Genomic DNA, 23,720 nt, shown 5'->3' with positions numbered 1-23,720 from the left:
GCTTTCGGGGCGAGTTTTCTCGCGGGGCCCGGCGGCGCGCGCGGAGGGGGAGGGGGAGCATGCCCGGCTGGAGCCGGGCCTCGGGGCGCGCCCCGGCCGCCGTCCCCACCTCCGCCTCCTCCTTCTCCTCCTCCGTCTCCTCCTCCTCTTCCAGTCCCGCCGCCGCTGCAGCCAACATGGCTGCGCTCCGGAGCCCGGGAGGCGGCCGCTGCTGAGCGCCGCCCGCCGCCCCGGGCCCCCGCCCGCCCAGGCCCCGGCCCATGGCCCCCGCCGCCTCGCGGCTCCCGGCGCGCTAGGGCTGCAGCCAGGCGCTCGCCCGCCCGCCCGCCGGCCTCGGGGGGCCCGGCAGCCGTCCGGCGGGGCGGGGCGGCGCGGCCCGCCACCATGGAGCCCCAGCGCCGGGAGCTGCTCGCCCAGTGTCAGCAGAGCCTGGCCCAGGCCATGACGGAGGTGGAAACCGTGCTCGGGCTGCTCGAGGCCGCGGGAGCGCTCAGCCCCGGCGAGCGGCGGCAGCTGGACGAGGAGGCGGGAGGCGCCAAGGCGGAGCTGCTGCTCAAGCTGCTCCTGGCCAAGGAGCGGGACCACTTCCAGGACCTGCGGGCGGCGCTGGAGAAGACGCAGCCTCACCTGCTGCCCATTCTCTACCTGAACGGCGTCGTCGGGCCGCCGCAGCCCGCCGAGGGCGCCGGTGAGTGTCAGACCCTCGCCCGGCCTCGCGGACCGGCCCTCCACCGCTTCTCTCCCCTGCTCGCCAAGGGGGATCTCGCCAGGGCCGCGGCTCTACCTGGCGATGGCCGCGGGTTGAACTTTCCCTCCCTTTAGCCCATTTGGGGAGGCGGCGATGCGTGGACCCCTAAATCACACCATCCCCCGACTCCGTCCCGCCGTCCCCAGTGAACAATGCTCCCCCCTGCGGGCCTTCACCCTCCTAGGTGCCTTCGCCGCAGGGTCCTCCGGAGGCCACCGGGTCCAATCACAGGGCTGGGAGGTGCCTCAGAGGGATGCCCCGTCAGTCCCTTTCAGTAGGGCTCCTCACCATCCACCGGTCCTTTGGGAACCTGTGCTGGCCTTTAACCAAGGGTGCAGTCTAGAAGACTGGAACCTGGGCTAGGACCAGTGCTCCTAAATTTTGGTCCCTGTCTCCTGATTTCAGGACCACTGGTGCCTTTTCACTTTCTGGCTGTCCCAGCTCTCTTCCGCCTGCCCAGAGCTCAGTCTCTTTGCTCGCCCAGACTTGCGGTTGATTATGCACAGTGCCTGCCTAGGTTTCTTTGGAAACTGTGGGCCCGGAAAAGTTGGGGAAGTTGCATTGCACCATGGGAAAATCCTAGTAGTGGCTGCTGGGCTCAGTTCCCTCCCTGAGAGCGCTGAGCTGCCTGAGGAGGAAGACGGTGGCTGGTTCCCTTGGTGGTGCCTTTTGGAACCCCTGTGTTCTTGGTCTTGGAGGTGACTGATTTGTGTGTGGGGGGAGGGGTACTGCTGGGAATTTGTGACAAGTGGTAGGTTTGTCCTGCTGGATGGGGACTTCAGAAGCCCAACTTTTTAGCCAGGGTAGCTAGAGGAAGAAGGCATAGCACGGAGGAAGGATGAGAACTAGCATTTGTTGGGCACCACTACTACTATTGTGGCAGACTCACTGCTTTATCATGTTTAATTGTTACCTGCTGATAGGCTAGGACCACGGGGTGGGAGGAAGAGCAAAATTATTGTTAACATTCTGTGAGCTATCTATTATTACTTTGCCAGGGAGAAAACTCTGGCTTGGAGAGATTAAATTGCTTAGAAACTGTTTGGCACCAGGAGTTTTGAATTATGACCTGTTGTTTTATTTAACATATTCAGAGCCAGGAAACAAAAAGTGCCGTCTTTCAGGTCTTGTCCTTGTTTTAAGCATGACTGATACATACAATGGAAATAAAGATGCATACACAAGAGGAAGAAAGGGTGAATCCAGAGGGCTCAGAAACTGCCCTTAGCCACTTGTAGGCCAGAGGGTGACAGGACCCATTTATTTGGCTGTTAAAAGCCTCATTTATTAAGGGGATGATTTTATAAGGTGTTCCCGGTAACAGCTCTCATGTATATTGGCCATCTCCAACTCACTTTTTATAGGTGAAGGAACCCGACATACAGAGAGACTAAAACTGCTGGCCACACAGCAGGTCTTTTCATTGGTGGCTTCTCTGTCTCCACTTTGGACTTCTGACTCTCTTGCATCTCTGACCGTCAGACCTGCATTCTGTCCCCGCAGCTGTGGTCATATCAGAGTTGCTGGGCAAACCCAGTCCTTTCCTGGGATAGTGCTTTGGGAGATGCTAAGAAGGGGGCTGTTAGATGTGGCCAAGAGGATAAGGACAGAGTGGGATCTCATTAAGGTAATTTTTTCCTTTTTAATTGCTTCTATTTTCAGAGGAAGTTTATCAAAGATCTGTTTCCAGAATTCTTTCCAAGGAAGCACGGAAGTTAGAAGGCAGATCGGAAGTCCTCTTTCGGATGTGTATGAATCAGCACTAGCTTTAATCTCTGGAATAGATTAATTAATGGATGAATTGCCATTAATTAGGTCCAGCCCTTTCTGTGCCTGCTGCAGAAGATGGTGCCTCATGGGGCTGAAGTTCCGGGAGCCAGTCCTGACCTCTAAGGGAGGGAGAGAATAGGATTTGGATTGTATCCCCTAGGGCAGTGATTTCAGACTCCAGTTTTACCACAATGCCGAGTTCCGTGGCTTCAAAGAGGTTCATGAAATCCTTAGAAAAATAATTTTCAAGGGGCAGTTAAGTTCATTTTATTTAATATGTTAGAAAAAAGGACAGCATTTGGTATGGCAAGATGCCACTTGGAGCTCCTAGGGGAGAGGATGACTTGGTGTTCGGGAAACAATGGTGTGTTGGGTCTTTGTAAAGGATGAATTACTGTGCAGGAGTTCACCAACTTTTTTTTCTTTTTGCCAGGAGGCCTTTCTTTTGGGACAAATCTCAGTGCTTGAAATTGTTGTTTTGGTTGAAGTGAGGGAGGTCTTGTCCCCGAGAAGCCAAAGTCGGGGAAACCCAGCACTTGGTCCTGCCTCCTTCCACTCCCTGGCGATTTCCATTCTGTGCTCAGGCCGGCAACTCTGCATGTGAGTTGGCCTCAGTTTGAGGCCCTTGTGAAGCCTGAGAGAGGAACCAGCTGGCCTCTCTAGGATCCATAGCATCTGGGGAGGCCACTTTGTCACTGTCTCTCTATGTTGGAGGTGATGCCGTCACCCACTTACGCACTTTATTGGTGGATTCCACATCCTGTGTGGGCCCCTGGTCAAGAACGCCCATCACCTGCCGGCACTTGGGCACTGTGGGAGTCTGGTGCCTCGGGCGCCCGGTGGCTGGCAGCCCACCACGTGGGGCCTGGAACTGGAAGGAAACTGGGGAGGGCATGTGCCAATGTGTTGGCAGGCCGGTGGGTGAACCAAGCCCATCTGGGCAACTCGTGCTCAGTTAGATCCCCAGATGTTTATAACCCACCCTGTTTGGCCTGGGGGCAACGGAGGTGACCAAGAAATATAGGGTGTTGTTCCTTGGGGGGAGTTGCTCCTATTCCAGTATTGATAGTGCACTGCCGTTCAGCATCTTGTATCCGTTCGGCATTTGTATTTTCATACGTAACTGATCCTGAGGCAGCCCGATGCTGTGAGTGGTGTCTTATTATTGTCATTTCATTGGGTTGCAGGGCCCTCTCCGTCACCCCAGTGCTCCTGATGGATACATTTTCTTGTTACCTGTTAGGCCTTTACACTACAATTTTAGGACATTTCCTGTCATTGGGAACCCTGGAATGAGGTAGCTTTTTCTTGTCCCTTGTATGATACCTGCATCTGCAGGGAAGAAGTGAACACCTTTGCCCCCAGCTGGTGGTAGGGGGAGGAGAGAACTACTGTTCTCTTCTGAGTGGCTCAGGTCTCTCGTGTTTTTCCCAGTTGTACCACAATCTAGTTTGGTCACTTGGAACCCCATGCAGTCCTTTGTTTTTTCTCTTTGATTCAGTCATCTGTAAGATGGGGCTAAGCGTGCTATGCCGCTGCCTCTGTCGCTGGGAAGCAGATGTGTTAAGGGAGGATTGAAGCATTTGGTCTTGTGCTTGGCCCAGGTGGAGCATGAGTGCAGACAGAGGCAGGGGTGCATAGGGTGTAATTCCTGTGTAATTCCTGTAAGCCTGCAGCTTGCCACCACCTTGGGGGAATGGGGCACTCATGAGAGTGACATTGTGAGACAGATCACTTGAGTGACATAGATCAGTTTTTTTTCCTGTTTTTAAAATTCTGTATACTGTATACTTTTCCCAAATACTCTCATCTACCTCTAGTGGCTCTAATTACCCTCTAAAGATAGAGGGCTCCCCAAATCATTTCACGCCAGGCCTCTCTGGGGAGGCAGAAGTGGCAGAACTCAGTGATTGCCTGCCAGACCTCTCTGCTGGCCTGCTCAGTGCTGAATGTTTCCTTCCTGTCCCCCCTGACCTCGCCCCCAACTCCCCCCATAGTGTGCCGCGTCTCGAGTTTGCTAGTGAGCCTGCTACCCTGTACTCACCAAACTTGAGGGTGGAGATGGCAGCATCTGCTGGAGAGGCCCAGGGAGGCTTCGTGGACGGGCTGGGACTTGGTGTGGAAGTGGAGCTGTGAAGGCACAGGGGGAAGGAGGGGGCCGCCTGGGCCTCAGGCGCAGCAAGAGCAGAGGCCTAGCTGTGAGGTCAGACCGGCCTGAGCAGGGGTTGGCAGTTGGCTCTGGGTGGCAGGGAGGTGGGATGCGAATGTGATCTGAGGCTGAGTGAGCGGTTTGGGTGTGACTTGGAATTCAGGCATTGTACATTGTCACAAATTAAAGCTGGAAGTTTTTTTTTTTTTTTTGAAAGAATAACCCTGCCAGGGCGTTCCTGCTGATTGTCAGGTGTGGGCTATCTATTATTCAGTAGAGGTTACCTGGGCCTTTTGTTCTCTCCTTGGTCCCTTCGGTAGCAGCCACCTTTTCTTCATCCACTCTGTCCTGTCTGGGAGGGTGGCAGGGGAAGGGTATTAGTAAAAGCTCCAACCGTTGCAGTTTTTCTTTTGATTCTTTTAATTGTGTTACTTGAGAGGAAGTGGCAGAGGATTTTAAAAGTAATAATTGAGAAGAGGTTTCTAAGTGAAGGGCAGATTTTATTTGTGTATCAGTTCAGGGTATCTTTATTGTAAGTGACAGAAACTTAGCTCAAACCATCTAAGGCAGGAAAGAGAAATGTATGGACTTATAACATTCCAAAACCTTGGGAGAGATGGAGGAAAGTGGCCTTTGGAAAAACTGACCCCCTGGATGCTGCGTGCTTTTCCCGTGGGCCTGGAAGGTGGCCTCAGACCCCTCCAGGCTTTATATTCACAGCTCTTGACCAGAGAAGAAAGGGAGCTCTAGCCAATCAACCCAGGCAGAAAAATCTCATGGAAGGGTTCTGATTGGCCTGGCTGGGGTCTTGTGTCCATGTGAGTCCCAATCACTGTGGCCAGGGCTAGAGGACTGAGATTGGTCCCCCTTTGGCCCTGTGCCCAGCAGTGGAACCAACCAATAGGGTAGGGTGATGGGATACTGTGATTGGTGACCCCTTTTTATACTGTATGGTGTTTTAGAGTGGGCAGAGGCAGTTCTGCAACGGAACACAAGCAGGAGAGATTTTGTGCAGGTGAAACAGCAGATGAATGTCCACTGCCTGTGGTGCCACCTTTGTGTGGTGTACAGTCAGCAGCTGAAGTGGGCTGGCAGGTTGGGGTGGTGGTAGTCAGTCCTTACTAGATTTTAAACCTTGAGCAAGGCACATAAGCTTTCTGAACTTATCTCTTCTTCTACAAAGTAATTGAAACATTAATTCACTATGCTATTTGATAATCGATGGTAAATAGAAAGTGGGAAGGGAAGCATTTTGTTATCTGTGAGCAGTGTAGCATAATAGTGGTTCAATAACCTAGAACTGGCCTTAGAACCAGAAAACTGGGAATCTGCTGAAGGTTCTGCGGTAGCTCCTGGTAGACTACACTAAGCAGGTGTCAGGGTTGCTCTAGGATGTAATTTCCCTGAGCCAAATTCGCTGTTGTATTCTTAATGCCTGGAGTAGAGCCTGGCCCAAGATAGGTGTTCAATAACTTTTTGTTGAATGGATGAATAGCCAGTTGTGTGTCGAGTGAATGATGTGTGCCTGTCTCGATGCTCTTCAAATATACGTGCAGATTCCTAAGTGGTGACTTCACAGTGGCAGAGGCTGTGGGAGAGGAGGAAGGCTTGGGCGAGTCCCAGATGCACACACCGATATCACCACCCACGGTGTGTCTGTGATGGAAGGAGGTGGTGTGACATTGGTGTCTGAAGTTCCCAAGGTTGCCCATCAGGTACTGGCGATGTGGGGCTGGCTGCCAGCAACCAGGTGGAGCACCACATTGCCAGTTGTAGGATTGGAGAGTCCTTCCCTTTTTACACGAAGAATTTGAATGTCAGCCTGGTGTCCTCAGAAGAGCCCCGAGTGGGGATCTGGTCCTAACCGCAACATCTTGACCTGGGCTGAGCCTCAGAGCTTCCTGGGGCTTGGGTTTTTTCCCAGGTTAACAGTAAACACAGAGGAGGTTGAGCATTGACTGGGGACTCGCTCCGTCCTATGGGGTTTTGAGCACTTCCCAGGTGGCATTTTGTCCAAGGAAGTGTAGTGACTGGGTTGGACTAGACTTCTGGGGCCTTTCCAGCCCTACACCATGATTGCTGTTAATCTGATTTAATGTTCCCGTTGAGTGATTTTTGATATTTTGGCTTTCTATTTCCTGAAAAAGTAAGCAGAGTAGGAAAAATATTTTGTCTGTTTTTTGTCCTACCTCATTCCAACCACCTGTACATTTTGCAGGCCCCAGCGTGAAGGGGCTCTACAGCCATTTCCTGTAACTGGGAAGATGTGAGCTGGAGAAATAGGAGCCAGAGAGCAGGAGGGTTGAACTGCATGTTGGTCTGTGCAGTAGGCATGCTGCGTGTGTTCAGCATGGAATAATTTTAAACGGGAAATTGGATCTTTTTTTACCTTGTACCTGGGACAGATTGCATATCTTTGAATTGTGTGTCTCTATTGATCTTTTTGAGTCAGAGTCCACGAAAGTGCTATAGAAACATTTTAAATTAAACATGTTTGGGGTGTCCCATGTGGGCTATCCATCCCTTGTTGGATAATTACTCATAACTCATTTGCTTTGAGTTTTTTTAATTGTGATAAAATTTATATAACATAACATTTACCATTTGAACCTTTTTTCTGTTTTTTTAATTCTGAGAAAATACACCTAACTTAAAATTTTTCACTTTTTTTTTTTTTTTTGAGACAGGGTCTCACTCTGTCACCCCAGCTAGAGTACAGTGGTGTCATCATAGCTCACTGTAACCTCAAACTCCTGGGCTCAGGCGATCCTCCTGCCTCAATCTCCCTAGTAGCTGGGACCACAGGTGTATGTCACCATACCTGGCTAATTTTTCTATTTTTTGTAGAGACGGGGTCTTGCTCTTGCTCAGGGTGGTCTCAAACTCCTGACCTCAAGCTATCTTCCCACTTTCGCCTCCCAGAGTGCTAGGAATACAGGCGTGAGCCACCATACCTGGCCAAAATTTCCTGTTTTAACCATTTTTAAGTGTGTAGTTCAGTGGCATTAAGTATTTTCACACTGTTGTAGGATCATCAACACCATCCATCTCCAAAACATTTTCATCTTGTAAAATTGAAACGCTGTACCCATTAAACAGTAATTCCTGTTGTCCGGTACCTCAGCCCCTCAACCACCATTCTATTTTATGTTTCTATGTATTTGTCTGCTTTAGATATCTTTTGTAAGGGAGTCAGTACAGTATTTGTCTTTTTGTGTCAGGCTTATTTCGCTTACCATAATGTCCTTAAGGTTTGTCCATGTTGTAGCATGTGTCAGAGGTTTTTTTTTTGAGGCTGAGTGATACTCCATTGTGTGTCTATACAACATTTTGTTTATTTATCTGTCAGTAGACATTTGGGTTGTTTCTACCTTTTGACTATTGTGAATAATGCTGCTGTGAACATGGGTGTACATACATCTCTTCGAGGCCCTGCTTTCACTTATTTTGGATTTATACCCAGAAGTCAAATCGCTGGGTCACATGGTAATTCTGTGTTTAATTTTTTGAGAAATGGCTGTACTGTTTGCTTAGAGTTTTAATTAAGGCTATCCATGCTGTCCATAACACCTTGACTTGGAGGTGGATGATGTTTTCCTTCCTTTTTTCTTCTAAAAATTGTGTATTTTTTTTCCTCTAAATGTTTTGGAAAGTCTCAGGACGGTTCCTTTGGACTTTAAAGAAAGATTTTAGTTTCAGCGTCATCTGTGACTCTTTTGAGCCCAGAAATTAACTTGTACAATCCCAGCAGCACTCATAGCTGGCAGCCAAAGGATGTTCACACATTTCCTTCATGTTTCCAGCACTGCTATCTTCATCCCGGAGGCCTTGAAGTATGTTAGTTATTTCTGCTTTGTAGACACTTCCTCTTCCTATTCAGGGTTAGCTTGGTTGTTCAGTCTAGAATTTAGGGTAATAAGGCTATCAAGACTTTTCTCAAAAGGTCTAGATCAGCATTTCTCAAAGAAACATCTTCTCAACACTGGTTTGGAGGAACGTTGATGGTGTTGCTTGCTAAAAGGGTTCTGTGGTCAGATGCATTTGGGCAGTGCCGGTTTGAGCAGTTTAGGCCATTGCAGCAGGCCTCTTGAGAGCGCTAAGCCAGTGTGCTTTGGGACTTCTCTAGAATGGTTTCACTAGACAGTGTTTCCCAAACTGATTTGACCACAGAGTCCCTTTTTCGTGGAGCATCTTGCGACATCAGTGTTCTAAGGGATGCACTTTCGGGAAACTTCAGCATTAATGCTTGAACTGGAATATCAATGCATACCATCATTTTTTGCTTTTCTCCTAGCCCTCTCATTTGGAGTATCAAAACCTTAAACTTAACCATTCTTTTAAATTCTGATACCAGCTGAAATAGTCCCATGTGATTCTGGGGCCAGTAGCCAGCATTTTCAGATGTATGTCCTCTCTAGTCCTCTGTTTCCCTGATGTGGCTGGACGAGAATGAAGTCTGGTTTTGTGATCGTTATATTTTGAGATGGTTAAACCTCTCTTGGTCTTCTCTAGATCTGAGTGAGCAGGAGTGTGCTTTGGGTCACAGCTGGGGTTTCTGGGAGCATTTTGGAAGGATGTGTGGTTTGGTGGCTGCAGGTCTGGGTCTGGTTAACTGTCAGGCAAGTCTTTGCTGAGCCCCTGGGAGGTGCTGGGCTGTGGGACCGGGAAGATAGTCTCTGCTCTGAGAGTGTTATGTTATTTTAGGAAGGATGGTGACAGGGATGAGTGACCCAGGTGGCCTGAGCATTATCGGTGGGTTTGGCGCCAGGGAGTGAGGCCACAGGACTAGAGACAGCTGAGTGTCATGAGCCTACTCTTGGGAAACCCCACAGACTGGAGTTTAAATCCTGGCTCTTCCATCCTAAACTGTGTGACTTCAGCAAGTCACTTAACCTCCTGGGCTTTCTTTTCCCCATCTGTAAAAGGGGCTAATAGTTTCCTCCTAGGGTTTTGGTGAGGATGGAGATGATGTAGGTGAGGCAAGCTGCTGCTGCCACCAATGCTACAGCTGTCGGGGTTGGCTTGCCTCCGAGTAGAGAGCGAGCCCCCAGCCTGTGCATGGAATCAAGAGGCGTCCCAGGGCACAGGCCACACTTGGAGTTAAAGCCAGGGATGCTGAAGGGAGAGGTCTGGAGTGTCCGTGGTTGAGGAGGCCCACGCTTCTCTGTGCTGAGAACACACTTTCATGGTACTTTGGTCCCGGAGCCCACATTTTAAAGAGGGCATTGCCACGACGTGTGAAGAGTTCAGTTTCAAAAGGACCTTGGAAAGAGTTTTTGAGGAAAGGAGACTTAGAGGGGCTTGGGAAAGGTCTATTTTCAGATGGTGCAGGGCTAATGATGAGATGTGATTCTCTTTGACCCCAGAGAGTGGAACATGGGCTGGGAGGCAGAATTGAGTTCAATTTAAGGAAGGGCTGTTCTCCCTTTCACTCTTCCTTCCTTTTAAACTTCTTATAGGACTTTCAAACATATGCAGGAACACAGAGGTTAATTTAACACGCACCTGTGGACCATTACCCACCTCTCCCAGCAACCTTTGGTTTTCTATGATTGTCAAGTACTGTGGTTGGAAGGGATCTTAGAGACTTGTTTGCCCAAACTCCTTATTTTACACATGAGAAATAGTAGTCCTAAGGCACCAAGTGATTTCACCAGGGTCTCATGGCATGCCACTGGCAGAGCTGGACACTAGCTCTAAGATCTAGGTCTTTTCCCAGACCGGGGCTTTTTCCAAGACATCTCTGTCAGGAGCAGGCTAGGTGGGAAGAGTCAGAGCTTTGGCTGGTTTTTCCTGATCTGGGCCTGGCTTTGCAGGCACCAGCCTTTACAGGGAGGGTAAGCATGTAGCAGAGCATCCAGCTCATGGAGTTGTGCTATAGCCTCTCATTCCTTTTGTTGGTTTGGTTTGTTGGTTTTTTTTTTTTTTTTTTTTTTTGAGACAGAGTCTTGCTCTGTTGCCCAGGCTAGAGTGCCTAGAGTGCCATGGCATCAGCGTAGCTCACTGCAACCTCAAACTCCTGGGCTCAAGCAATTCTCTTCCCTCAGCCTCCCGAGTAGCTGGGACTGCAGGCACGCGCCATCATGCCCAGCTAATTTTTTTTTTTTTTTTTTTTTTTTTTTTTTGAGACAGAGTCTTGCTCTGTTGCCCAGGCTAGAGTGCCTAGAGTGCCATGGCATCAGCGTAGCTCACTGCAACCTCAAACTCCTGGGCTCAAGCAATTCTCTTCCCTCAGCCTCCCGAGTAGCTGGGACTGCAGGCACGCGCCATCATGCCCAGCTAATTTTTTTTTTTATTTTTAGTAGAGACAGGGTTCTGCTCTTGCTCAGGCTGGTCTTGAACTTCTGACCCCCAGGGATCCTCCTGCCTCGACCTCCGATAGTGCTAGGAATACAGGTGTGAGCCACTGCACCTGGCTGGGCCTCTCATTCCTGACCATTGAAAAAAATCTTTTATCAGCCCCTGCAATTGGTATTTACATTCTACAGATGGGCCAACTAGACCGAGAGAGTTTGGCAGCTTGCTCAGGGCCACCAGCTGCAGAGAAGCTGGGTAAGCTTTGGAGTCCTTGTCAGTTTCTTTATAGTGATTGCATTTGTTCTGTACTGCAGTCCACCAGGTGAAGATTTCCGCGTCCCGGGCCTTGGACACCCCTCCCCTTCTCATTACAGCATTCATTCATTTAGCAGACATGTTCTGAGCATCTGTCACCTGGGGTGGGGGGTGGCATTTGGATGCAGACATAGGGCATGACATCTACATTTAGTGCTGTCTCCTTTTTTTGTGACACAGCAAAAACACTGGGTGCTGACTGCCTTGGCTTCTTATTTCTTAGTCACAGGGCAGAGTTCAAGCAGGAAAATGACTCAGCCACTGAGCCTCTTGCCCCAGGGGAAAAAGCCCTTTTATAAAGATAAGAGGATAAAGGCCTCGTGGACACTGAGTTGGGACGCACCCTGATAGCCAACCTCAGTAGGAACTGGATCCAAGAAAAAGCAAAAAAGCAAACACAAGCAAAATGTGCTGGCTCTGGGTCCTTACCCTGGAAAGAACAGAGCTGAACCTGTGGCAGCTTAGAGTTTCGGGCTGTGTGTGACTGTAGATATGCCTGTGCGTTCCCCTACTCATTTCTGCTAGAAAAGGGTAGATCACCTTTAGGTATCTTGTCATATTTCCCCCCAGTTTTGTGGGCCCTGTGAGAAGGAACAAAGCAGTGACCAGCTGTCCTTGTTTCTGTGGGAAGCTGTGAAATTTCATATACTCTTCATCTTTTGAGCTCAACCTCCCTCATATTAAGGCTTTTCATGAAAACTCCGTGCAGTTGCTCACAGTGTCGTCTACCTGCATGAGATCACACAACCTTTAGGATGGAGCCCAGATTCAGCTCCACCGAATTTTGTCTGTCCAACCATCAGTCTGTCTGTCCATCCATCCAGCAGGTACCTGGCCACTGCTCCGTACCAGGCTGTGCTAAGTGCCGGCACTCAGAGATAAGAAGACATTATCAACATCCATGGACAACACCCCCACCTGGATTTGTTCTTTTAGCTGGAATACGTATCCTATGGTTTATCAAAAGTGTTCCTTTTTAATTGCTCTATTCTGGAGCTTTTAGAAATGCCAGAGACATAATCAGCCTCACTTTTTTTTTTTTTTTAATTGATGCATAATAGATGTACCTAGTTTTGGGGTCGGCATAGCTTTTGACTTCCTGCTTCTCACCTTCCATATTGTGGTTCATGGCACATGGAAAGTGTTCTTGTGTGTAAACATCTGTAAGATTCTCAGAAGGGCAACAAAGAAGATGGTTCCTCCTCCCCTGCTAGGAGTTCACTATCTCATTGGAAATCCCTGACTTGGTAGCTTGAAGGAGCAGACAGGCATCTAGCAATGTAGATAAGGTATCTGGCAATAGAGATGGCAAGGCCTTTTGGACTTACGGCACCTAAGGACAGTGTACAGTGCGCTGGGTGCAGGCGGATGGCTGCGAGGAGGAAGGCAGGCCTGGCAGGGTTGGAGGGGAGTGCACAGAGCCAGCCTTGGGAGAGAATCTGCTCTGTGACTAGTGGGTCTGTACAGGAATTTGGGGCTTCCGATGGTCGCATTTGCTCAGCAGGCCAGGCTTACCAGCCTCTCTGGCCACCCCTTCCTGTCATTCTCACCAGGCTGTTCCCTCATGATGCTCCTGGAGCTGGGGCTGGAGAGAGGAATGGGCCAAGTTGGCAGGGTGTGGGAGGGTGGTCTGTGATGTGTGAGGGAGGACCCTGTGGCCACAGATGACAGGTGAGGGACATAGACTCACTGGCCTTACCAGGATCCCCAAGGCATCTGGCTGGCTGTGAGTTGCTGCGCGGATTGGAAAGCCAGCTAAGTTTCAAGTCTGAGAATTACAGCTGGGATGTTTGGAAGTCAGAGTCTGTGAGTCTTCTGGGGAGTTTGAGATGTGTTTCCACGTGGTGGCCTTCTCTTTGGGGAGGAGAAGGGAGGTTGAGGGGAGAGTCAACTGAGGGGACCACTGCTTTCCACCTGTGTCCCCATGACCACTTCATGTAACCTCACCAGGCCTTGGTGTCCTCGCCTCTCACATGGGATCCATGACACCACCTCCCTTCCACTGCTGACTTGAAAGGTGGGTGTGTGTTACAGGTACATGGTCACAGGCATGTAGGTGGGTGTGTGCTGTGCAGGTGGGAGGCATTTGTGTTGCACGATGCTTTGTCTCTTTTTTTTTTTTTTTTGAGACAGAGTCTCACTCTGTTGCCCGAGGCTAGAGTGCCATGGTGTCAGCCTAGCTCACAGCAACCTCAAACTCCTGGGCTCAAGCGATCCTCCTGCCTCAGCCTCCCGAGTAGCTGGGACTACAGGCATGCGCCACCATGCCCAGCTAATTTTTTCTATATATTTTTAGTTGTCCAGGTAATTGCCTTCTATTTTTTTAGTAGAGACGGGGTCTCGCTCTTGCTCAGGCTGGTCTCGAACTCCTGAGCTCAAACAATCCGCCCACCTCACCCTCCCAGAGTGCTAGGATTACAGGTGTGAGCCACCGTGCGCGCGGGCCTGCTTTGTCTCTTTTGTGTTTATTTTCTCATTCGCTCTCACCAGCAACTCCAGGGTAGGTTGCTTGGTTTGTTTCCTTCTCTATCTCACACTCAAGGTGTGGGCTACAGACTAGTGCTGGTTTGCAAACTCCTGGTTCCTGGTCTGTGATGAAGTAAGCACAGAGATTGAGAGTAAGTGTTCAGCAACCTTTACAGCAAGTTGACCTTGCTGGGACTCATTGAACAGGTATAGACCGCCTCAGAGTCATCAGATCACATGGTGAGTGGTGTGGCGTGAGCTCCACGAGATGGGCATTGGTAGTAAGACCATATGATTGCAAATAAAAAGGTGGAGCTCTGTGCTGCTGCTGTCCCCCCTCCCCAAACAGTCCACAACCTTGGGAGGAGCATCAGACAGGGAGAGCGGGCGGGATCAGGCCAGTGCATGACGTTTGTGCTCTAGCAGTTTGTGACAGCTCAAGGCAGTGGGGTCTCAGAGCAGAGACTTACCAAGGAGCAGTTGTTTCCATTTCATACCACTGATGCTTGCCATGCAAATGCTTTTCTTGCCCTTCCCCTGTCAGGCATGGTTCAGGTAGGTTTGGTACGAATCCACACTGGAACACAACCTTGAACTCGATCCCATTCCACCACTTAGACTGGTGGGAGCTAGAAAGCTGGGTAATGTCTATTGAGGGTGGGCGTGGGGCTGTGGGAACTCACAGCCCTGCCAGTGCAGCGTCCAGGGGCCTCTGGTCGGGCCCCCGCAAAGCCCTGGCCCAGCAGCCGCTCTCCTGGGTGTGAATCCCTCAAGTTCTCACGCAGGTCCCTAAGGTGAGGGTCTGCCCGGCAGGGGTGAGGATCCTGCGGCCTTCTCATCTCAAGATTGTTCTTTTTTAAGCACCAAAAGAAGCAAGAAAAGCTTCATCTTTCTCTACTCCCCCTTTTAATAAAAGGATTTGTTCTGTAAAATTTGGACTCAGTCAAAAGGCTGCACTTAAGGGGCTAGAAGGCCACAGGTTCCCCTTCCCTGCCAGTGCTGTGTGTGGTGGTGAGGGGGGTGGCTGGGCATCTGTCCCTGGAGAGCGCAGGGTGCAGTGGGTGGGCCTGACCCTGCGGTCTGCTGCAGCAGTTCCAAGTGACTGATGAGACGCACACATGGCAGGCAACGTGAGGCCTCGTAATGCATAGTGCTCAATGAAAACGTAAGAAATAGAGCATGGATAGCACAGTGCCATTATGTAAATTACTAATTCAAAACAATGCCGTTTTGCAAGAACACAAAGAAGATAAACACAAGAGAATGGTTGCCTGTGGGCGAGGGACGGGAAATGGGAATAAAAGGACATCAGTAAAACATGAGAAGGAGGAGGAAAGAAATACATCACTTCCCTGTCCTGGCGCTGTCTCAGAGGGAAGGGTGCGGGCTGTGCTCCATCTGTGGAGCGCGGCGGCATCTGTGTGCCTTGGCTGAGCTGGCACCTTCAGGCAGACTGTGCACCTAGAAATGGCCTCATGGTTGCCGGTGCTATTCCAGGGGCGTTAAAGTCACCCTGTGGGGAAGGGCAATTGTGGTTGATGGGACAATTGACACAGTAAGAAAACGAGTGTTTTTAATAATCATCTAGGTGGTTGTGGGAGCAAGAAGTGAACAAGCATTTGATTTAAACACGACTTTGTGAATATGCATCAACAATGCAAAAACCTACATTCTCATCTTGGCCGTAGTGGAAAAGTATGAGTGGTCTAGAAAAATAACCTCAGTTCTGTGGGGTTATTGAGCTTATGATGCTTTGCAATGCAAACCGTATAAGACAGGGAGACAGGAGATTTAATCTTCAGGAAGGTAAAATCCGGATCAGGAGCTACTTAATTTTTTTTTTTTTGAGATGAGGTGTCACTCTGTTGCCCAGGCTAGAGTGCAGCCACTATTCATGGGCACACCTGTGCCCACGCCATCCTCCTGCCTCAGCCTCCCGAGTACCTAAGACTATAGGCGCAAATTCATTTATGTTTCATATACACCTTGTACACATAGCCTGAGGGTGATTTTATACAATATTTTAAATAATTTTTTTATAACAAAGTTTGTGTACATTGAACCATCAGAAAGCAAAGACATTACTCTCTCATGTTGGTGGTTAAAAAGTTCCAGATTTTGGAGTATTTTGGATTTTTGAATTAGGAATGCTCAACCTGTAATTAAAAAAGTATTGCTTGGTTTAAAAAATTACATGATTAGTTAGCCATGTTTACTGTAGAGATTTTAGAAAGTGCAGGTAATCAAAAGGAAAATAAGTTGCAGGTAATCTTACTAACTGGAGATAACCACTGTAAAGCATTTTATTCCCCAAGAGTGAAAAAAGGGATTTATTTATTTATTTATTTATTTTTTTGAGACAGACTCTTGTACTGTCACCCTGGGTCGAGTGCAGTGGCGTCATTGTAGCTCACTGCGACCTCCAACTCCTGGGCTCAAGTGATCCTACTGTCTCAGCCTCTTGAGTAGCTGGGACTACAGGCACGTGCCACGGCACCCAGCTAATTTTTCTATTTTTAGTAGAGACAGGGTCTTGTTCTTGCTCAGGCCGGTCTCCAACTCCTGAGCTCAAGCAATCCTCCTGCCCGGGCCTCCCAGAGTGCAAGGATTACAGGTGTGAGCCACTGTGCCTGGCCAAGGGATCATTTTTGATGGGTGCACAGTATTGCCCTATCAGGAACTATGCTACCAGCTCCCCTTGACTGGAGATTCAGAGATTTCCCATTTTTCTATATAAATAATGCTGCAGTACCACATCTCCATATGGGCAGATCTTCATTTCTCAGGGTCAATTCCTGGAAGTGGTGTTATTGTGTCAAAGGGTGTGGACTTTTTAAGGCTGTTGATGTTAATACAAATTGCCAGGCTGACGGTGGTGACTCTGAGTTCATGGTCAGGTTTCTCCAGGTGCAGTCTGGGGTGTGGCTTTTTCAGAACCACCTGGGAAGCTTCTGTGAGATGGAGACTCTGGGCCTCCCCCCAGGCCTCCTGCATCAGAGCCTGGGATTGGGCTGGTCCCCAGGAGGTCCTTTTACTCAGCGCTGTTTGGGAGATAGTACACGGTTTCTCCTCAGTGTCTGAGCCTGCCCAGGAGGGACGCGGAGAGGCCACATCTGCCTGTCCCCTATAAAGGAGAGCTGTGGTGTTAATGCGTCTTGGGGGCCATCGGTGAGAAGACCACAGCTCAGGGACTTTGCTCGGGGAGCCATTTTGTTCATTGGTAAAGTGGAAGTTTCAGAGTGGAGTCTAACATGCTCTCTAATATGAACACACGAGCTCCTCTTACTGATGTCAGGGGTGAGAAGGATCTCACAGCTGGCTATGGGGCTGGGCCGGGCCAGATCTGGGAAGGCAGCACTGGGAGAAGTGGGTCAGGACAGAGAGCTCGTCTTTCCAGCCCTTCCCTGGGGAACTGCGGGCTGACCCGCTGTGGCAGCAGGGTGCTGTTGGCCCAGGCCCACCTGGGCCCTGGTGTCTTTCTGTCGGGTTAGCAAAGAGGAGCTGCTTCTGCCCCTCAATTACCACGTCCTGTGCCTGGGAGCAAGAGTGCCAGGAGCCCCTGAGCCCCTTCCTACCAGTGTGGCCCCCAGAAGTCACTGATGCTGCCTTTCAGGTGTGACTCAACAGCCTTCCTTTGGACGGCCACACCTGCACTGTGCGGACCTGCTAGTCCAGAGCCTGGCTAGCACCCAGCCAAGGCTAACTCTTGCCCTGTAACCTCCAGGAGGCTACTCTAGACGGGCTGTTTCCCAGTCGTCCCTGAAAAGGTCAGGTCTGCTCTGACTGCTCTTTGCTTCTTGGGCTACAAGTCGGAAGGGGTTTCATTCATTCACTTATGCAAACAAACACACTGTGTTGTGATGGAGTCCAGATGAACGATCCGCGTTAGGGAGCAGACAGCAGTGCCGCGGACTCGAGGACTGGTAAGTTATGTTCTACTGTGGGTAGCGACAAGGGGCCTGGGAAACAAATCCAAGGAAGGGTTTGATTTTATCTTGTGGAGAGGCGCGTTGGGGCGGGGGTCAGTCTGCTGAAGGAGGTAACTTGAGAGCGGGCGTCCACCTGGTGATGGGTGGGTGTACCTGGCTAGTGTTCCAGGCTGGGGAGCAGAAGCCCGAGGATGCGCAGTAATGCAGGAAGGAGCCAGGCACTCGGGTGACCGTGAGCCCAGTGGTGACTGAACGGTGACCTGGCCGGGGAGGGCTGGAGAGGGAGCAGGGGATATGCCAAGGAACCGGCCTAGTGGCTTCACAGACCCGGGCTCCAGATCTGCTTCTGACGCTTCTCAGCAAGCTACCTGATGTCTCAGAGCCTTGGCTTCCTCACCTGCAGGATGCAGGTACTAAGACCAATTTTAGAGGGGTTATTAAATGATATAATACAAGCAAAGTGTATAGAAGAGAACTTGCGCGTAATCAGATATCCAGTAATTAGTGTTTGTCTCCTTCCTTTAAATGCTGGGGCGAGACTTCAACTTTATCCTAACAGGCCTAAGAGAGCCATGGAAGGTGGTAGAGCACAGAATCGATGAGATGATGTCTATTTGCTGCTGTGCTTGGGTGTTGGGTGGTCTGTGAAGATACTCTGGGGTGCAGGGTGGTGAGACTAGACACATGGGCTGAGGCCAGGATGAGCGAGAAGAGTCACTGCTGTCACGGTCCCCTGCTGGTGGGCTGCTGGGATGGCCTGCCGGAATTCTGCACAGAAGTGTCATAGGGAGAGGCCAGGTGCGTCAGCTACCCTTGAGGGATTATCCTCTAGGACAGTCTGAGGGGAACCTGCGGAGTTGGACACTTACCAAGCACGAGTCTGGTTGTGAGAAAGTGGGATGAGTGTCCAGAGAGGGGCAGAAAGTGGGCCAGAGCCTGTGGAAACAGGCCAGAGAGCCCTGTGCGGTGTGACGGCAGCATAGAAAATGTAGACTGACCACTTACGGTGAGCACCCCGTCCTCCCGGCAGCCCTAGGATGGACTGTTATTGTCCCTGTTTTACAGATGAAGGAACCGAGGCACAGACCGGTTAAGTCACTTGCCCAGAGTCCCAGGCTCTAGCGAGTCAGGTTTTTACTGTTGAACGTTGGAGTCCCGAGGGCGTGCCCACTGAGCCAAGATGGAAAATCGGAGCAGTCTTCGGGGATGCTAGACTTGGAGTTTTCAGCTGCCAGTTCCTGCTGGCAGATTTCAGTTGCCCACGAGGAAGATCATTGCAGCTAGGAGTGCTGGTCAGCGATGGGGTGGCTGCCTGTGGAAGTGGCGAGCTCCCCCGTGGTGCAGAAGCGAGCGTCAGTGCCTTCATTGTTGGGGAGACAGGTTACCTGCCGCCCTGGTCCCTGCCCACCGCAAGACCTTCTGATTCATACCCGTACCCCCTTGCAGAATCCTCTGGGAGCTGGTGTTTGAACTGGGTAGCATCTGGATGTTTGCAAAGGCAGGCACTGTGAGAGCCCCTTGCATGGGGGCAGGAGTACGCGTACTGCATCTTACAGGATGTTGCTGCTGTATCCAGGGTGACCGTGGGGACCTCAGAAATCAGCCCTGCAGGTGGGCACAAGTCTGGGGGAATTCCGAAGAAACCAAACTTCAGGCTGGTCCATGTGTCGTCAGAGTGCGTGGAGGGGTGGCAGGTCTGGGGCAGTGCTCACCGTCTTCCAGCCCTGGCTGGTTGATAACAGCTGTCCTGCAGCTGCACACCTCTTTGCCACATGTGGGTAGGAGGAAGATCCTAGGATTGCTGCCCGCCCTGGTGCGGGGGACCTCGGACGAGTGCCCTCTCTCCTTGGGTCTTTGTGTCTAGCATCCGGTGACCCTGCACAGCAGCTTCCTCCACTTCCTCACCGCCTGCCTGGCTCTCCCAGGCATGCACAGGCCTGTCAGGAGCCAGGCCTTGGAGGTGGCAGGGGCCCGCTTCCTCAGGAGCACGGGGCAAGCCCCAACCTGAAGGGACAGATCCGGAGCCCAGCCTCGTGACTTGTGTGCCCTCAGGAGCTCCTCCCTCGCTGGTGCCAGGTGGTGTCATCCGGGGGTCGGATTAAAAGATAACTCCATTGGCAGGAGGAAGCAGGCCTTTTCTGGCTTCAGTAACCAAGCCCACAGCCTGCTCTGTGCAGGGTCCCCCAGCCCCTGCTCCCAGTGCCTCTGCTTCTCCTCTTGCTCCTGTCCCACGCCCTGCAGCCCGGCCAGGACAGCCCACCCTCACTCAGAGGGTGCAGCTACCTCTTGTCTCCCTCACCTTGTCCTAGCCTCCCTCTGTGGAGAGGTTTTTAAATCCTAATGAGCAATTCAGCAGGATTTGCTTTTCTTTCTCTCCTTCCTTCTCCAAGAAAAACAGTATCCCAAGGAGCTGCAGAGTCCAAGTGTGGTGGGAGGTGGAGATGTGGAAATGGAATCCAAGCCAGGGTGGCTGGGGAAGTACAGGGCCACCTTGGCCTGAGCGTGGGGGCTGGGTGAGCCATGTGTCACTTAGTTACCAGCACTGATGGGGGAGGCTGCTGTGGCTCCTGGGAGGAAGGTGCTTGTGCTAACGAGAGCTGCCGTGGTCATGAGTGGTCCCATGCTCCTGGACCCTAAATGGGCAATCACAGGCCTTTCGAGGGTCTCTGGGGAGGCCCAGAGGGCTGTCCTGTCTGTGGGCAGTGGAGGTGGAGGGGAGGGCCCTGCCTGGAAATACCACCACCAGCAAGTGACCCAGGGGTAAGGGGACCAGCGTGTTCTGATAGAATATTTTCAAACTTCTTTACCATGTCTTCTATCTTTGTACAGCTCTCATTTTGGGAATCACATACTTTTTTTTTTATTCTACCACTAACAAATAGTACAATAGATTTTTTCTTTATGTGTTTATCTGTTTGCCTAAATATTATTTTATTAAGAGAAAAGATTCTCTTAGGATATTTTCCCTTTTTGGGTGCATAAAACACAGCTGCACCGGTATAACATTACTCACCTATTTTTAAATCACCTCTTGTTACTAAATAGCAGCAATTACATCAAACAATTATCTGGGCAGTGGGATTCTTTTTCTTTAGACTTTTCTGTTTTAAACAAATTTTCAATAGTGTTTCCTTTTTTCTCCAACATTTTGTTTTGAAAATTGTCAGATTCACAGAAAAGTTGAAAGGACAGTAGGATAAGTACTTGTATAGTCTTCCCCTAGATTTACCGGTGGTATTTGCATTTTTACTTTCTTTCTCTCTTTCTCCCTGTGTATCCACATACTTTTTTTTTTTTCCTGATCCATTTGGGAAAAAGTTGTGGACTTCAGGACACATCCCTCCTAGGCTCTGAAGCACGCATGAGCCAGGAGGTGTTCCTACAGGATACACTGTCATCACACCCAAGAAATTCTGCACTGACACAATAATATCCTGTAGTCTATAGCCTTTTTCAAATGTCTGTAATTGTCCTATACTTACCTTTTTGAGATTTTTAAAAATCTAGGCTCTAATAACATGTTGCAATTGGTTGTTATGCTAATGTTACACTAATCAAGTATAAACGTGATTATGGGTGATTGACAGATCTTGGTTAGAACACATTGTTATGATATAGACATTTACACACACTACTGATGTCCCCCAGGCAGTCTTAGAGGTTTTGAAACTTGGGAGGGACCTGGGATATCTACTGTCCTCTTTACAGAATCTGTGGTCAGAAGGGTTGAGAGACTTTTCCAGTGTCCCCAAATTGAAGTTTGTTTCTGGGTTCTGAATTTCTTTGGTTTGTGAAATCTGACACCTCTAAGTCTGGACATTTTAAACTGTCCTGCTAAATTCTTTTAAGTACCCAGGGCTCAAATGTACCGCTGCCAGGATTGTTATAGGTCATTTGACGTAAAACAGAGAAAAGCCAGTGGCATCTTCTACAAAGCTTAAAACCTTCTCCTCCGCTTTCCCCTTTTAGTGAGGGATCACTGGTGTCCTTAGCTCTGGACACCTTCAGAGCATGAGTGATGGGGCCACAGCGGACCAGAGCACAGCCGGGAGGAGGGAAGTCCTGGGGAGGAGCAAGGAGGGAGTGTGAGCCCCGAGAGGGCGGTGGAGGGGAGAGGGCAGAGGAAGAGGGGGCGGCCAGTGCAGTTCTGCCCTGTGGGTCCGGGTCTGTCCCCTGGGTGCCTGCCGTGTGCCCCTGGGGGAAGCAGCCTGGGGCCTCAGGGTGAGCTTTGATTGGACTTGGTCAGACTGGGGTTAAGTCCAGCTGTGTGACAGGCTCGTCACTTCCCTTCCTGGCACTCATGTGCACTTCTCATAGGGATGTATCTAGGGTCCAAGAGGAGGGAGGCAGAGCGGATGCTTTGAAAGCATAGTGGAAGGCAGGTGGCCTCGTCCTCAAGGCCTCCCAGCTTGGGGGTTGCCAAGGTCATCGCCCCAGAACAGTCAGAGACTGGTGCAAGGCCTCTGGGGTGGTCAGTGCCACCTGGGGGAGGTCAGGGTGAGGAGAGGCCATGTTTCCCAGGAGGCAGAGAGATGTTGGACCAGCAGGGAGGGCTTCTTGGAGGAGGCAAGATTTGGGTAGGGATGGAGAAAGGGGTACATTGGGAGTAAGGGAGCAGAAGAGACCCGGCTGCTTGGGCAGTAGAACTCCCTGTCCATCCAGAAGACCCCCCCAGACAAACCTGCAGTGAGAAGGCAGCGTCAGCCCCGAGTGTTTGGAGGAAAGGGTTACTTGGGAGTCTGAGTTGTTCTTCCAACCTCATCTCAAAAAAAAAAAAAAAAAAAAGCTTTATTCTTTGCTGACAATAAAGCATGCGCATTCATGTAGAAAATCTAATTAATAAAGAAGAAAAAGAAAAGCACACAAAACCCCAGAGGCAACCCTATTAACATTGTGCTGGGGGAAAATGGAGCGTTAGTTATATGCCAAGCATTGTGCTAAGTGTCATTTTATTCTCACAAAAGTCCCTATAGGAGGCAGGTACTTTTATTATCTCTGTTTTTTGGGTGAGGAAAGGGAGGCACAGAGTGGTTAAGGAATGTGCCTTGAGTCACACAGCTAGGCATTGGGACTCCCAGCCCCGAAACCCCTCCGAGATCCTGACCACCCTGTGGCTGTCTTACAGTTTCCGTATGTGCCCACCCAGCCGCTCACACCTGCAGGCTAGGATTCAGTCTGTGGCGGGTGATAGAGTCTCTGAACCACCAGGCACTTCTGCACCACCTTCCGCCCACAGCTCCCTCTATGCGGCCTTCGGTTGTGGCCTGGGGGACAGAGAATGATCAGCCAGTCTGTGGGAAGGACCCAAGCTGGCTGCACTGGGGGAGGGGTGGCACTGGGGAGCGGGGAGGAGGACTCAGCTCATGGGAAGGGTTCAGGCCCAGGGCGTAGGTAGGTTGAAAACTACTGTCTCCTTCCCCCACCCCTGTCGGTCATGTTTCCCCTGGGGAGAAAGAGAAAACCAGGTAAAGGTGTCTGCAGTGACTTCTGGCCCCAGGGGTGTGTTATTTTTTGGTTACTTTCTGCTGGGCCCTCTGAGCTTCCTTGGACTTGGGTCCTTCTGCCCCTAAGCATGGGACAGTTCACAGTTGTTGCTTCCCCATGGCATCAGGGACTGGTTGTGGACTTGGCAAGTCATAGCCCGGCATTGGTGCCCAGTGAGACCAGGATTGGTGGGGGTTACTGTCTGGGGGGCAGGGACTCCTAGAACCCTTGGTGGGCCCCCTGGCACAGGACAGAGAAGGAGCCAGCAACTGGTTTCCCTGGGGGCCTCGGTTTCCCATCAGTAAAGTGGGGCTGGCGATGTCTGCCCTCGCTGCTTAGCAGGGTTATGGAGGAATAAATGAGCTGGAGCATAAGGAAGATGCATTGTGTGTCGGGTCTTCAGGGCACGTTCATCTCCCTTCCCCGGTCATCCTGCTCCCACTGCGTTAGTCTGGGGCCCTGGATTCAGCTTTGTTTGCCCTTGGCCATGTGGCCGGCTGTCTGGGTCATTCATTCATTCAACAATCCTTTATTTTTATTTTTTAGAATTAATTTTTAAATT

The 23,720-nt window shown here is 50.5% G+C and overlaps 1 protein-coding gene across 1 annotated transcript in view; it reads left to right on the top strand.

Annotated features, from left to right (window-relative positions):
• The first annotated feature begins 373 nt into the window (after window positions 1–373).
• The window catches only part of DLG5 (discs large MAGUK scaffold protein 5), a 110,298-nt gene continuing 86,951 nt past the window's right edge, over window positions 374–23,720 (top strand). The window contains exon 1 of the mRNA XM_069460139.1: window positions 374–688. Within this exon, the coding sequence (XP_069316240.1) occupies window positions 385–688 (304 nt within the window). The 5' untranslated portion in view covers window positions 374–384. The remainder of the gene's footprint in view (window positions 689–23,720) is intronic.

The sequence above is a fragment of the Eulemur rufifrons genome, chromosome 28, assembly GCF_041146395.1.
Source record: "Eulemur rufifrons isolate Redbay chromosome 28, OSU_ERuf_1, whole genome shotgun sequence".
Classification (NCBI taxonomy): Eukaryota; Metazoa; Chordata; class Mammalia; order Primates; family Lemuridae; genus Eulemur; species Eulemur rufifrons.
The sequence above is the reverse complement of the archived record's forward strand: the minus strand, read 5'-3'. Positions and strand labels throughout refer to the sequence as shown.